This window comes from Mustela putorius, unplaced genomic scaffold (assembly GCF_011764305.1).
Source record: "Mustela putorius furo isolate JIRA1106 unplaced genomic scaffold, ASM1176430v1.1 tig00003834_pilon_pilon_pilon, whole genome shotgun sequence".
Lineage (NCBI taxonomy): Eukaryota > Metazoa > Chordata > Mammalia > Carnivora > Mustelidae > Mustela > Mustela putorius.
Genome location: NW_025421987.1, coordinates 106517829 through 106531643, shown reverse-complemented (window position 1 = coordinate 106531643; position 13815 = coordinate 106517829). Strand labels below are relative to the sequence as shown.

At 52.1% G+C, this 13815-nt stretch overlaps 1 protein-coding gene across 1 annotated transcript in view; it reads left to right on the top strand.

Annotated features, from left to right (window-relative positions):
• The window catches only part of EPHB1 (EPH receptor B1), a 419614-nt gene that overhangs the window by 127849 nt on the left and 277950 nt on the right, over positions 1-13815 (top strand). The window contains exon 2 of the mRNA XM_004762462.3: positions 7627-7691. Coding sequence (XP_004762519.1) covers positions 7627-7691 — 65 coding nt within the window. The remainder of the gene's footprint in view (positions 1-7626; positions 7692-13815) is intronic.

The window sequence follows — 13815 nt, the reverse complement described above, 5'->3', positions numbered from 1 at the left end:
CTGTTCTGACTCAGTCAGTCCGTCAGTCAGCAGATGGGCTGGAGTGGTTCATCTGTTTACTCGGGCTTGCTTCTCTTCCTCGCCGGCCACTTCGACGCATCCATCAGTGGAGACTTCTCTAATACTAGCTTCTCTTACCTAACAGTTCACGCTTGGCCAAGATGGTAAATGAGTGTTAGCCCGATGCGTGTAGCTAAGACCAGGCGCATCTCTCCGGGCATGGTTCTGGGTGGCTCATGGATGCCTCTGCCCGTGGAGATCAGGCTCTGGGGCTCACATGTGACTTGCTTGGCGTGTCTGCTATGGCACTGGGACTGGAACCCAGGACTCCAGAGTTGGCTGAACGTTTTGCTTGGTGGGGCTGTATCGCTTTTGAAGCATTTGCATTGGCTGCCGATGGTTGAGATGGGGGCTTCTGCGGAGACATCTGTGTGGTCCCCATGTGCGGACCACAGGTAGGTTGCTGAGAATGGAAAGGAATTCTCAGCTGCAAAAGGCCCTGCAGAGAGGGAGTCCCTGGGGCATGGCAGGTGCTGTGAAGAGACTAAGGGGGAACAGGGAATCACAGCTCAATGCCTCTGAGGCTTCTGTCCTGGGCTCCAGGGAAGGGCGGCAGAAAGACTGGGCACATAGGATGCGATGTGCAAGGCTTCCTTGGAAGACTTTCTTGCTTTAGCCTTTTATAGCTGTGCTGGGCGCAGGCTGGTTCTGCCAGAACTGGGGCCGTGAGACTGGTGGATGCCCTCAACAATTCACATTCAACCAGTTCATCCCAAACCCAGAGCTGACAAAGCCTCTCTCTCCTCTGGTCCAAGAAGGCAGCTTGAGGCCGATTCCAGAGGAGTAGGGACAAGATCGCAGAGTGGCTGTCCTGCACTGGCAGCAGGAAGTATGCATGGGGTGAGAAGTTGAGGTTAGAAGCTATTGGTTCTGGGAGCCTGTGTCAAGGGCTGAGAGTCCAGAGGGAAGCCATGAGGGCATCATACAGTGTGATCCATGAAGACAGGACACAGCCTTGAAGAAGGTCAGGCAGGGAGGCTGGGCTGAGTTCTCTGCAGGCAGGCTGCTGTGTTGCATGGGGCAGGGCCAGGAGTGGAAGGCCGCAGGGGAGCTGGGTCATGGCTGGTGAGTGTGGGCTCCAGGTGAGGCTTAGGCTGCCCTGCTGAGTCCAGGTCTCGAGGGCAGCATGGGCATCTCTGGAAAGGCAGAGGGCCTCGCTGTGGTCAGATGTGCCCAGCACATTCTGGTCCCCAGCACACACTAGATGTGGGAGTGGGGGAGAACTCTGTCTTAGGACAGGTGCGTGTGTTCGTGTATGTGTGTGTGTGTGAGTGTGTGTGTGTGTAGGGGTGGTGATCGGGGGGATGGGAAGGAAGGAGGGAGTGCCCACTGAGCGCCAGCCTCCAGTACCCCTGTCATTTTAGTCTGTGCTCACAACTGTCTCTGGGATTCCCCCCTTCTGCATTCACTGAGGCTATAAATGCAGATTTATCTGCACGGGGGTTTGGTTAATTTCTGTTCCCTTGCTTGCCTGCAAGCTCCCTGAGGGGTGGGATGTGTGTCTACCCTCTGTTCCGTCTCTGATGCCTGCGCGGGGCTCACTCTGCTTTCAGGAATTGCTCACTGAATGGACCCCAGAGCTACTTGATACCAACCCATCTCAGGCCTCTCCCACCCATCCTAAGCCCTTGTGAAGGCTCTGGGAGGGACCTGGGCAGCGAGGATCCCCTCAGTAACTTGCATGTATGTAACCACAGCTTGCTTCTTGTGGGGACACCCGGTGTGGTTTCTGGCCTGCCCGAGTTCCGGGGGGGCCCCAAAGAGCGGCATACGGCAATGACTGTGTGGCTGTTGCTGGTTCTTCCGTGCTCCGCAGGTCCACGGTCTCGCCTTATCCAACACACACGAGGCCCTGCTCTGAGAAGGCCCGGAAGCCCTGATTCCATCTGTATATGTTGTCTTACATTGTTACCACCACGGAAGGATGTTTTAAATATATTCAGCCAAATGTCTGATTAATGTCTCTCCAGAAAGAATGGCAGAGCTGTAAGGAGAGGGTTTATTTATCTCTCTCTCACCATGATGGGTATCTAATTCTTCCCAAATGTCAGTACATCCCAAGGTGCCCATCCAGAGAGGGCCACCAGGCGGTGGCTGCCTCTTCCTCCACTCAGAGGTCTCTGACCCAGCCACCCACCTGGACCTCCAGGCCCCAGGCCCCAGAGTAGGGGGGGTTTCCATATCACCCAGAGGGTTTCCATATCAAAGCCACTGCAAGGAAGTTGTTCCCTGGGAGCATGGGGTCTCTCCGCCAGGCTTTTCTTGTGCCTGAGTCCTCAGGTTCTTGCCAGCCTAGCCAGCGCTCCCCAGAGGGCCCCTTCTGTCTCCCCTCATGGCCTCCCCTCCGCTCTTGCTCGGGTTTTCCTCGCCCTCTCATATGTTTGGGGGTAGATGTCTCCCACTTCATTCCCATCAGCCTGTTTCTGCCACTGCCCTTGCTGCCCTGGGGAGTCGCTCTGTCCCAAGAGCCAGGTGGAGTTCTCCATCCTTCTCCCCTCCCCACTGCTCAACATCATCCCAGAGGGCACAACGTCTCCCTTTGCCTCCACATGGCCTGCATCTTCCATCCTTCCTGTCGGGATGGGCCCACTCATTCCCCACATGGAAGAACCCCATCCGTTCCCTTGGATTTCTGTCTCCTTCACATGGGCTCGCCCAGAATAGGATGCCCTGTGTGACTTTGCTTCTTGTCCCTCCCCAAACTAGACCGAATGTTTCCAGGGCACCCACCCCTCGGACTGGCTACTGTATCCTCAGCATGTTACTCTTTGGTATGGCAAGGAAGAAGGTAGATGAGATATTATTAGATATTTAATACTGTTGAGTCTTACAGATGTCTTCTGGGTGTCTTACAGATAGCACCATTAGGGTTTTTGCATAGCTAAGGAAACTGAAGCTTGGAGTGGTTAAGTATCCTTAACCACTGTCCTTAATCATAGTAACAACAACAACAACATATTTGCCTGCTTCATCCCCCCTCCCCTGCCCCCCAAGGCCTGTGTATTAGCTGGCTCTACACCATTCACAGTTGAGGAAGAAATGGGGGGGTGGTGCAGGGAGATGGAGGGAGAGAGAGAGGAGGGAGAGAATGGGGCACAGAGAAAGAGTGTGGTGGAAGTGGGACCTGGACCCAGGCTGCCCCCAGAAGCGCCCTCTTTCCCCTGATGTGCGTGCCCTTCCCAGCATTCCTCCCTCCCGTGGGCAGTGAGGACTCGCTCCCAGAGGGCAGAGGCCAGGCTGTGGGCGGAAGTTCCAGAGCTGCATCCCCCGTAGGCATCAGATCTGACAGCAACACATGCACCTCCAGCTGGCCGGTCCCCACGCCACTGTTCGAGAGCAGAAGTGATGGTAAATATTTAATTGTGCTTCCACCATAACTTTCTGCCAGAGCTCTCAATATGCTTTATAAATGCAAATGAGCGCTCTTTTCCTCTCCAGGGAGATGTAAACCTCCTCAAATCACTTTTATTCAGCCCCCACCAGAATGTAATGCCATAATCAGGAGCTCTCTGTGCCAGCAAAGAAACTGTCCTTAATCATATCGAGTGGATGGTTTACGGTTTTGTGGTCTTCTGTCTCCACAACCGGCAGGATGCGGAGAAATGGATCCCTCTTGCTGCAACTTCCGTCCAGTAGGGTGGATGGAAAACATTATTTAGGAACAGTTTCAATTATGGCCCTGGAGTAGGTGACTGTGAATATAATGAAGTCTTAGATTATATTAATGTGGTTAACCGGATGCACTAGTCCTTGGAAGGCTTAGAAATGAAGGCTACTTCTTATTTTTGTCTCTGGGCTCCATTTCCCTTGCTGCCTCTGTCTCTTTACCACTGCTCCAACTTGGTCCTGTGGTGAAAGTGGGTTGTGATACATTATTCTGGGTGCTTTTGTGGTTTCTCGGCTTTATGAGCAAAGCCCACCATCCGGACTCCAGAGCCCCGGTAGAGCCCCTGAAAGTTCATATGTGCCTGATGGGCGGCAATCTCGGGAGCTATGGCATCGGTGTGGGAGGCTGTGTGACCTCGCGGAAAGCCCCGCACCTTTCTGTGCCCAGGTCCCCAGCTCTGTCAGAGGGGTTCACTGGCTCCTGCTCCCAGGCCACCTGGTGGAGGCATTTTAATCATGGAGATGAATTTCTGCAGAGCCTCATGGAGTGTCTTCTGAGAAGCGTGTTATGTAAATTCGGTGTGTCATTATGATCATTATTAGTGCTGTGGAGTGGAGATGAGGGGGAGAGGGAGGGTTGCTCCAGGAAGGGCCCAGCCTCCCCAGCTGTCAGAAGAATCAGAGGAGAAAACAAACTGGTGGAGTCTGTTCCAGTGCTCGCCTTCCTTCAGATATGCGTGGGGTAGGACTCTTAACCCAAACCCAGACTCAAATGGGCAAAAAAATACAGCTTGCTGTATTTCCTTTACTCCCTTCAGTTTGCTTTTTAGAGCCTACCCTATTCCCCCTGGGGTGACAGAAGTGTGACCAAGGGTATAGGCGGGCTGTGTAGTACCAACTTGTGGAGGAAGCTGCCTCATTGGTCCTCTTAACTCCTATCCACACTGGCACCCATTAAGACACCCCACACCCCATCTGACCCTTGCTTATAGTTCATGCACATCATCTCTTAGTGGTTCTGGGTCCCTTTTGTTAGCCCTGATGGGACCTAAGGCTCCCTCTGCTCCGTCCAAGCCATGTCAACCTGGTGGGGTTGCTCGCTGCAACCTCCCATGCTGGCACACTCAGTGTGCAAGGCCCTGTCACCTCGACAGGCTCCCACGATCCCTTCTCTGGGGTGGGGCACTAGGACATGAGAGATAGCGAACCCGTTTCCTCAACACAGATCCTCATTCATCACTGCAATTTTCATTCCGTCTGCCCTGCCCATAGGGTGGCTTTCTTCTCTGGTTTGTGCCAGGAGTCCTTCTGTTTCCCAAGCGGCCCACAATTTTGTGACAGCATTCTGCATTCATGTCTCCCTTCTCCTGCCTGAAGCAGTGAACACAGAATAGGGGGGTTCAGGAGAAAACAGAAATAGAGGAGGGAAAGGCCAAAATGACATATGTATGGCTGTTTCCCCCTCCTCTGTTTGCTGAGCGCCTGTGCAGCTGGGCAGTTCCTTCGATACACGCCCTGGGGGGGGTGGTCCCAGCCTAAACAGCACCACTGGGTGAATTTAAAAAGGTGCCTGTCTGGAACAACTGGATATCCATGTGACAAAAACAATTGTACACTTGATTTGCACCTCCCACCTTATGCAAGAAGAAACTCAAACTAGATCATGGACCTAGGTAGGACCTTTGGGACCTTGGATTAGGCAAAGATTTCTCAGTATGACACCAGACAAGTGAAAGAAAAAGTTGATAAAGTGGACCTCCTAAGCATTTAAAACTTCTGCTTTTTGAAACACACTGTTAAAAAAGGAAAGAAAAGACAAGCTGCAGAGCAGGAGAAAATATTTGCAAAGCACATATCTGATAAAGGACTGGCATCCAGAATGCACAAAGAGCTCTCCAAACTCTTTAATAAGAAATTTGAAACTTGCAAAATCTTGAACATACTGCACCAAATAGGACATGCAGATGGCAAGGAAGCATGTGAAAAGATGTGTAACATCACTCATCAGTAAGGGAAGGAAAAGCCACAATGAGCTACAAGCACGCACCTGTGAAGATGGCCCAGGTGAGAAGTGACTGAGCCCCCCAAGTTGGTGAGGACGTGGAGGAACTGGAACGTTCACGCACTCTCGTGAATGCCCCCAGACTCGGGGCAGCAGGTGCATGGGGAGACAAGCTGTAGTGTGTCCTCGCGGGGGAGTGCTACTCAGCAATAAATCAGAATGAACTGCTGATGCACACAGCACGATCAGTTATTTTAAAGATTTTATTTATTTGTCAGAGAGAGAGAACATGAGCATAGGCAGGGGGAGCAGCGAGCCCAACGCGGGGCTCGATCCCAGGATCCTGGGATCATGACCTGAGCCGAAGGAAGAGGCTTAACCAGCTGAGCCACCCTGTCATCCCTCATTGGTCTTTTGTTAAAAGAAGACTTAGTGACTTAGAGAGAGTGTGCGCGAGCACAGGGGGAGCGTGGGGGAGAGGAAGAGGGAGAGGGAATCTCCAGCAGACCTCCCACTGAGCAGAGAACCTGATGCGGGGCTCAGTCCCAGGACCCTGAGACCATGACCTGAGCCGAACGAAGGCAAGAGTCTGATGCTTATCCAAATGAGCCACCCAGGCGCCCACAATGTGATCAATCTTAAAATTATGCTAAGTGAGAAAAGCCAGATAAAATATAGTATATGCTCTATTTATATAAAATTTCAGAAAATCCCAGTTAATCAATCGATGGTGACAGAAGGCCAACTATTGCCTAGGGACAGTGATAGGGTGGGGCAGGGGCAGGAGGAAAGGAGGGTTTACAAAGGGACAAGGACATCTCTGCGAATGACGGATATATTTATTATCTTGAGGCCGGTGACAGCTTCATGTATAAATATATGTCAGAACGTATTCAGTTGTATGACTTAACCATGTGCAGTTTACTGTGCATCATTTCCACCTCAATAAAACTGCTGAGGGAAAAAAAAAACAAAACCCAAAGAGGCTTTTGGCTTTGCTGATCAGGAGCTCATGGGTAGCTTTTGGGGAAGAGTTTCCATTGAGAGGTGGGGGCTGACAGCAGTCAGTAAGAGACTGAAGAGAAAAAAGAAAAAAGAGGGAGGTGCCTTGTGCTCAGGATGCTTTACTGCTCTCTCCCAGAAAGCTGTTCTCCTGAAGAACAAGTCTGTGGTCACCATGTGCCCGGAGATCTTGGTGTATGAGTTGTAGCTACTGTCACAGCTCCCTGGAGCTCAAGCTCCCTGGAGTTCACATCACAGCTGAGTCAAGGTGCTCTTTCCATGAATGGCGAAAGGGATCAATAACCAGGAAGCAGGTCACAGGGACTTGGGAGGTACATTTGTGTGAGACCCGGCTGAGTCTTGGGGGAAGGGGTGGCGTGGATTTGGGCCCAGGGGCAAAGGGACTTGCAGGGAGGCTGAGTCTTGGGAGAGTGGCTGGGGACAGGGGAGTTCATGGGACACCACCCATGGGTGTCAACATGGATGCCTGAAAGGGAGGCAGGGGACAAAGTGGGGGAGACGTGCAGGCCGACAGGTGAGGCTGGAGAGTGAGCCCAGCAGGGAGGAAGAGGGCAGAAAGACGTGGCCCAGGGAGTTCAAGGAATGAATTAAATTTGGTTACTGGATTGACATGGCCATGGAAGAGCCTCTTGAAGAGGACCCTGGGAAGAAGCCATGGCTGGGGGTGAAGTTTCCGGACAGGTGGCTTCATCCTGTGCAGGCACCTTTCAGACTTCCAGGCTTCTAGGGAGAGAACAATGGATGCAGTGTCAGGACCCCTGAGATCTGAGCTGTGGCTTCCTGACGAAGCTCTTCCCCTCTTAGCCTAAGACTTCACAAAGGGGCTCAAGGCTCCTAACACTGACATTTGTAGTCATAAGTAACCTTGTTATCACCATAAGGGTGACCATCTAGCAATTCTCCTGACTCACCAGATTTTCTCTTTTGACCCACAGAAACTTTAATGGACACCAGGACAGCTACTGCAGAGCTGGGCTGGACGGCCAATCCTGCATCAGGGGTGAGTGTCATCCATCCATCCTTTAATCCTGCTGTGTAGTCCCGGGCCTGTAGGATGGCTGGGGGAGCAGAGTCTGGCTAGAGCTGGACCTTCGGAGGGGGATTGGGATAGAGGTGTGAATAGCTGTGTCCCCTGCCCATCTGCTTCAGGGGTCTCAGATCTGAGCTGCTCCCCAGTGTGGTGATGCAGGCCATCTCCTGACACAGTCCCTCAAGGAGTTGGCCCCCAGGCAACTAGGACTGTACCTGTGTGGGGACAGGGGTAGTAGCTGCTGAGAGCTAGGCACTCAAGCTGGTGGTGTTGGCACAGATCAGAAATTTGTGATGTCCACAGGGTTGCCAAGACATAAGGGCATAAGGAAGAGCTGGAGGTCAGAAGGGCTGAGGCTTCCTTTCACCTGGAGCTTGCTTTAGAGAGTTGCTCTTGATTCACTTGTTCGGTGTTCATGTGCCTGGCCAGGCCTTGTTAGCTATAAGAATGGACGAGCTCTGAGGACCTCATGGCCTCCCATGGGTGTGTGGCTACCATGTTCATGGATAGGCTAAAGTATATCTTTTCTCTGTGGCAGTAGAGAGATCAGCAGGCAAGTATGGCCCAGAGCTGGGAGTGAGGAACTTAGGAGGGACCCATGAGGCTTTGCATAAAAGTTACATGCCCATTGGGGTTTACAGAATGTTTAGGGGGTTGATGGGTGATGAATGGGAAATCTGCAAAGATATTCCAAGTAGGAGCCATAGTTGAATAGGGTCATGAAAAGACATGAGAAAGGGGAATCTGTGTTTCTGGAATGTGGCAGGGTATGGACAGTGCCAAGGTGGGGTATGGGTTGGAATGGGGCATGGTGGTAGAAGACTGTGCCTGCCATGCTGAGGCTTCTGTGTCCATTCTGTCCTGCAGGTAATGGACAGATCCCGGGCGGGAGAATAACACGGCCACACCTGCTGATAGGATTTCAGGGAACAGTTGAGAGAAAGCATTTAAGAGCCTCTTCCAGCTGTCCTGTGTGGGTCAGAAGAGTGGGATGAAAACAGGATACTTAGAGGACCATTAGAGCAAAGCAAAGGCAGAAACACTGGCAGCATTTGGCCATGGATAGACAGCAGGGGGACAGAGCAGGAGACAGAGGAAGGGAGATAATGTTCAGAAGCCTGGCCTGAGTAACTGGCTCACTGCAGGGTTTAATCACCAAGGGAGAGGGTAGGGCAGTGAGTGGACTCTTCATCCCAAAGAGGTAGCCAAGTCAGCCGGGGTGGTGAAGCCCCTATCTCCTCCCAAAAGGCCCATGCCTTTGGTGGCCTCCAGCCCAGAGCCTGTCTATATCCTGTGGCACACATCACAACAAGGCACAAACAGGCCTGTCATGAACCTGTGCTGTAGGGACAGTTCTCAATGACCACTAGGGGCCCAGCAGGCTGTGCACACTCCCTGGCTCTCACTCTCCCCCCAACAGTCCCAACAGTTACGGAATCCCCCCAACCATTAGGAGCAAGCATCCCGTCTTAGGGCAGGAAGACAAGGATTAGGATGGGTTGGTTGGTGGTTTCCAAGCTGGGCCCAGGGCAGGGGTCAATCCTGCCCACAGTGCCCAAGTCCCAGTTCTGTTGGGAGCACTGTGGGCTACTCGAGAATCTTTCCCACTTCTGGGAGGGACTATGCAAAGCCAATGAGGCAGCCACTTTTCAGGCTGCTGGATGTTAAGAACTTGCCACTCTTTTACAAATTACATTATTGTTTGAAGGCCTGTGTTTTCACAAGGCATTGACATGATTTATGGTTAATTTTCCCCTTGATTTTTGTACACACCACCTGTCTTCTTTAAACGTCGGCTCTCCTTTCCCAAGGAAGATTGTCCTTTAGGAAAACAATCAAAGTCAAGTGGTGCCCTTTAGAGACAGCAGCTGGCTGGGCTGCTCTGTTTTTGCTCTCCCACTGGTTAGCAGCCCAGTTCAGCCACCGTTCCCCAGGCTTTTCTCTCGAGAACATACAGCCAGGTAGTTCTTCTCTTTGTGCCCTGAGCAGCTTCAGAGCCTGGTTGGTTTCTAGAGAGTGCCGGGAGTGTCAGGCTGGCCCTTAGCTGGGTGAAGAGGGAGGACCAAGAACTATGCTTCCATCTCAAACCTTCTCTCCACCTCTCTCTGTCCTCATCCTAGATGGTTGCCCCCAATTCCCTGAACACTGCATGGCTCCCAAGCATGTGTCCCTAGCCCATCTTGCACTGGGTGCCCACAGGCAGGTCAGTTGAAGCTTGGCCCGAGCAGAATTCAGCCCCCTCTTCATCTCCCATGAAACATGTGGGCTCCATTTCACCAGGTTGTAAAGGCCAAACACTGGAGTGATTCTTTGTCATCTCCAGGCCCATCTGGAGGAACACCTTCGCAGCATCCCCAACCACGCTGTGTCCCAATCCCAGCTCCTCCGAGGGCCAGGGAGCTTTCCCCAGTAGCACTGTGCACAGTTGCAAATTTTGCATTTTTATATGTTAGTGTGGACTAATGTCTACCCCACATTTCTATTACCTCTTGGTTATCCCGTAACCTCTGAGGTTAGTTGGGATTCTGCCTTTCTGTTTACCATTGGAGATGGACACCTGGTTCATGACCTGACTTGGCTACTTGTTGATAGCTTCTGACCTGGACAAGTGGGTAGGTCATGGTGCCAGTCTCAGAGTTGGAGGACACAAGAGGGGCAGAAAGCTTGTGCAAGAAAGAGGCTGTGCTCAGCATGGGACCCGTGGAGTCTGCAGGGCCCCCACAACCCAGCTCTGCCAGCTCTTGACTCAACTCATGGGCAGTGGAATCAGAAGGCGGGCAGCACACGTCCATAGGGAGGGGAGCCCGGGGCATGCCTGCTCTCTCCCAGGGAGTGTCTGGAGCAGGGAGAGGTGACACAGCACTTTGTGAAGGGGAAGGAAGACCAAACACGGGAATGGAAGGAATGGGGCTGTGGACATGTTGACCTTTCAGGGAAAGGGACTCCTTTTCTGTGGCAGGACAGAGATAAGGGGCCTGCACAGAGATGCAACTGCTCAGGTTTGGTGACTGAAGCCATAAAACAGAAAACTCTTCCAATGATCTATCTTCTCACTGATGTTGGAGGATGGGTTCAGACAGTGAGGGTGGGGCGAGGGGTCTTGGGCAGCAGCGTTTAGGAGAGAGGGGCAGGTTTGAAGGAACTGCCGCCGTCGGAGGGCTGGAGAGAGGCAGGTGTGTTTAAGAGTGTGGCCAGGCTGTGGCTGCAGGCCATGTGTTTGTGACGCCCGATCGGCAGGCCCCCGTCAGCTGCTGACTGTACAGGAGGAAGTGTGCTGGTGGGATCATCCTGAGGTATGGAGATGCAAGAACAGGGGGCCTGGAGGAGTAAGGAGCTGAGGACATCGGTCGGAGGTGGATAGTGTCTTACATCATGGCATCTACTCAGCAAGAAGAAGAGTGAAGCCGGGAGAGGACTGACCGCTGTGACAAAGTGCAGGGACCCAGATGGCAGTCTCATGAGCCTGGAGGAGGACCCCAGACTGTGGATTTGAGTCAAGGCTTGGATTGAAGAGATCAAGAGTACTTCTGGGTGGTCAAGAGATCCAGGGAGAGGGGCCAAGTTCAGGCATATGAGAAGTCAGGAGGCTGGATGGGTGACCCACATCTTCCAGGACCCACTGGGGTGGTGACGTCCCCAAAGTGGGCAGAGGTCTCAGAGCCTGTGTGCAGCCAGGAGACTGTGCCTGCAGGCTTAAGATGGAGAAGGGTAGGCTGTTACTGTTCCGGTAGCTGGGGCATCCCCAGGGAACTGAATTAACTCTGACCTGAAGAAGCATCATTCTGCCAGGAGGCCCGACTGGCATTACAGTGAACCCTATGCACAGTGCATGGCCTGGGAGGTGGGCTCCCCATGGGACCCTTCCTTTTATGGGGCTTGCTGGGTGTCTTCCCTGCTGTGTTTGAGAACTACCAGCTGTGGGAAGGAATTGGACTGCCCACCCACACAGAGCCCACAAATTGTTCTCGTTTATATTGCTGGAGAGTGGATCATAATATTCCATGTCAGAAACGGAAAGTATTCGTGCCCAAATGCAAAATGTTGCTCTCTGATCTAATTGCACCTTTAATTCATGGCCTTTAGGTTTAACCTGAATTGGAGGCCTCCTGGTGAGCAGAAGGAGAAAGTAACGTTTATAAAGTCACAAATGCCAGGGAGGAGCTCAGCTTCCAGCAAAGCGTATCCCGGGCGACCCCTCCCTCGGGCTAGCTTCATTTATTTCTCCCATACCCTTGCTTCCAGAAGGTTCCATGACCTTCGCTGTTCAGGGCCTCTGGGCAATGGGAGAGTTCAGGGAGGCCCCCCAGTGAACACTTAGTGAGTAGTGGTCTTTATGGCTTCACGGTCCTCTCCCAGCTGTCTGCCGCCATTTCTGGATGCTGCCTGACCCTCCCTACTCTTTTTCTTCCCCACTCCCACACTCTTGGGTGTCAGCTCTGTTCTCGTCCCCTCAGGGAGCCCTCCTGGATGCTCCTGTCCACCAGGGCCCAGTAAGGTGTCCTCTTCTTAAAGCCCAGGGGGCTTGGTGCTGACTTCTGACATACTGTCCATCACTCTGTGAGCTAACCAGATGCTGACATATGATCTTCCCCATGGGCTGGAGGGTATAGCAGCTTTATCTCTGCACCTCTGGTGCCCAGCATCGGCTCAGCAGGGAGTAGGCTCCAGGGGACAGGCTCCAATAAATGTTCGTTGGCCCAATAATGAGGAGCATTCTGGATGCTTTTTGCATCGCCAACCCAGGGTCCTGAACTTAGAAGATGTTCAATTTAGGTTTATTGTAGCCTAAGAAAATGTTTGTTGTAGACCTCTCCACACCCAATTAGTTGTCAGTATCCGCTTACTTATTTTTAAGGATTTTATTTACTTATTTGTTAGAGAAAGAGAGAGCACAGGCAGGGGGAAAGGCAGGTAGAGGAAGAAGGAGAAGCAGACTTCTGCTGATCAGGGAGCTGGACGTGGGGCTTGATCCCAAGACCCTGGGATCATGACCTGAGCCAAAGGCAGTTGCTTAAGCCACTGAGACACCCAGGTGCCCTGGTCAGTATCTTTTTAGAGAGCTTACTTGGTGATGGAAATGGTGCCAGCTAAAGGAGACCAGGACATTTACCAGAAAGGGCCAGTTGCTCTCAGATGCTGGGGTGGGGGGTAGATTAGAAAAGCAAGCCCTGGTTGCTCTGACAGGGGGACTTATTCTGCTGCTTATTGGGAGTCCAGCCCCAGAGTTCTTTTACTTTCCAAGTTTCACCAGGGCTTGCCGGCCCTGTGTACCCGGTCGGTGGGTGGCCTCTGTCTGTGGGACATGCAGCGGGAGTGTAAACACCTATCAGAGTTATCTTCAAAGGCCATTCCATGGGTGTCTAGACTCCAACTCCATCTGCACTGCCTTGGGGAACCACCTTTGTGGCCCGTGACATATACTGTTCACTCCTTTAATTTCGGCAAATCTTTATCATGGTAAGTGGAATTTGATGGAAAAAGGAGGGAAAGAGGAGTCCACAGCCCTGCCCAGTGAACCTTCAGGATGAGCTCACTGACTGTGTGTGTCCCTGCATATATGCATCTGTATGTGCCTGTGTATGTGTGTCTGTCTATATGTGTGCGTGTGTATATATGTGCACTTACATATATGTGTTTGTGTGTGTATACATATGTGTATATGCTTGTGTGGATGTATATGTATATGCGTGTATATACAGTCATCTGCATGTGTATATATATGTGTGTGTGTCTGTGTGTGGTTGTATATTTGTGTGTGTGTGTGTGTGTGAAGTTAAATGAGTTGATTTCATTTCATGCCCCTGTTGTAGGCAGTAGGCAGGTCCTAGAGTTCTGAAAATATCTTAAATGACTGGAGGGTTATTGACTTAGTGGCAGAGCTTCCAGAGGGGGCCACTGTAGGGAACGGCACGCATTTGAGCACGCTAATTCAGTTAAGTCCTGACATTAGAGACACGTTTACGAGCGCAGGAACACGCGGGCTTTACTGCATGGCCATTCCTTGCTGGCCACCTGTGGACCCCCATGGACCCTTGGCTGTCCCCGGCTGCCTCTCACTCCACATCTGTCAGTCCTCCAGGCACGTCTGCTGGCT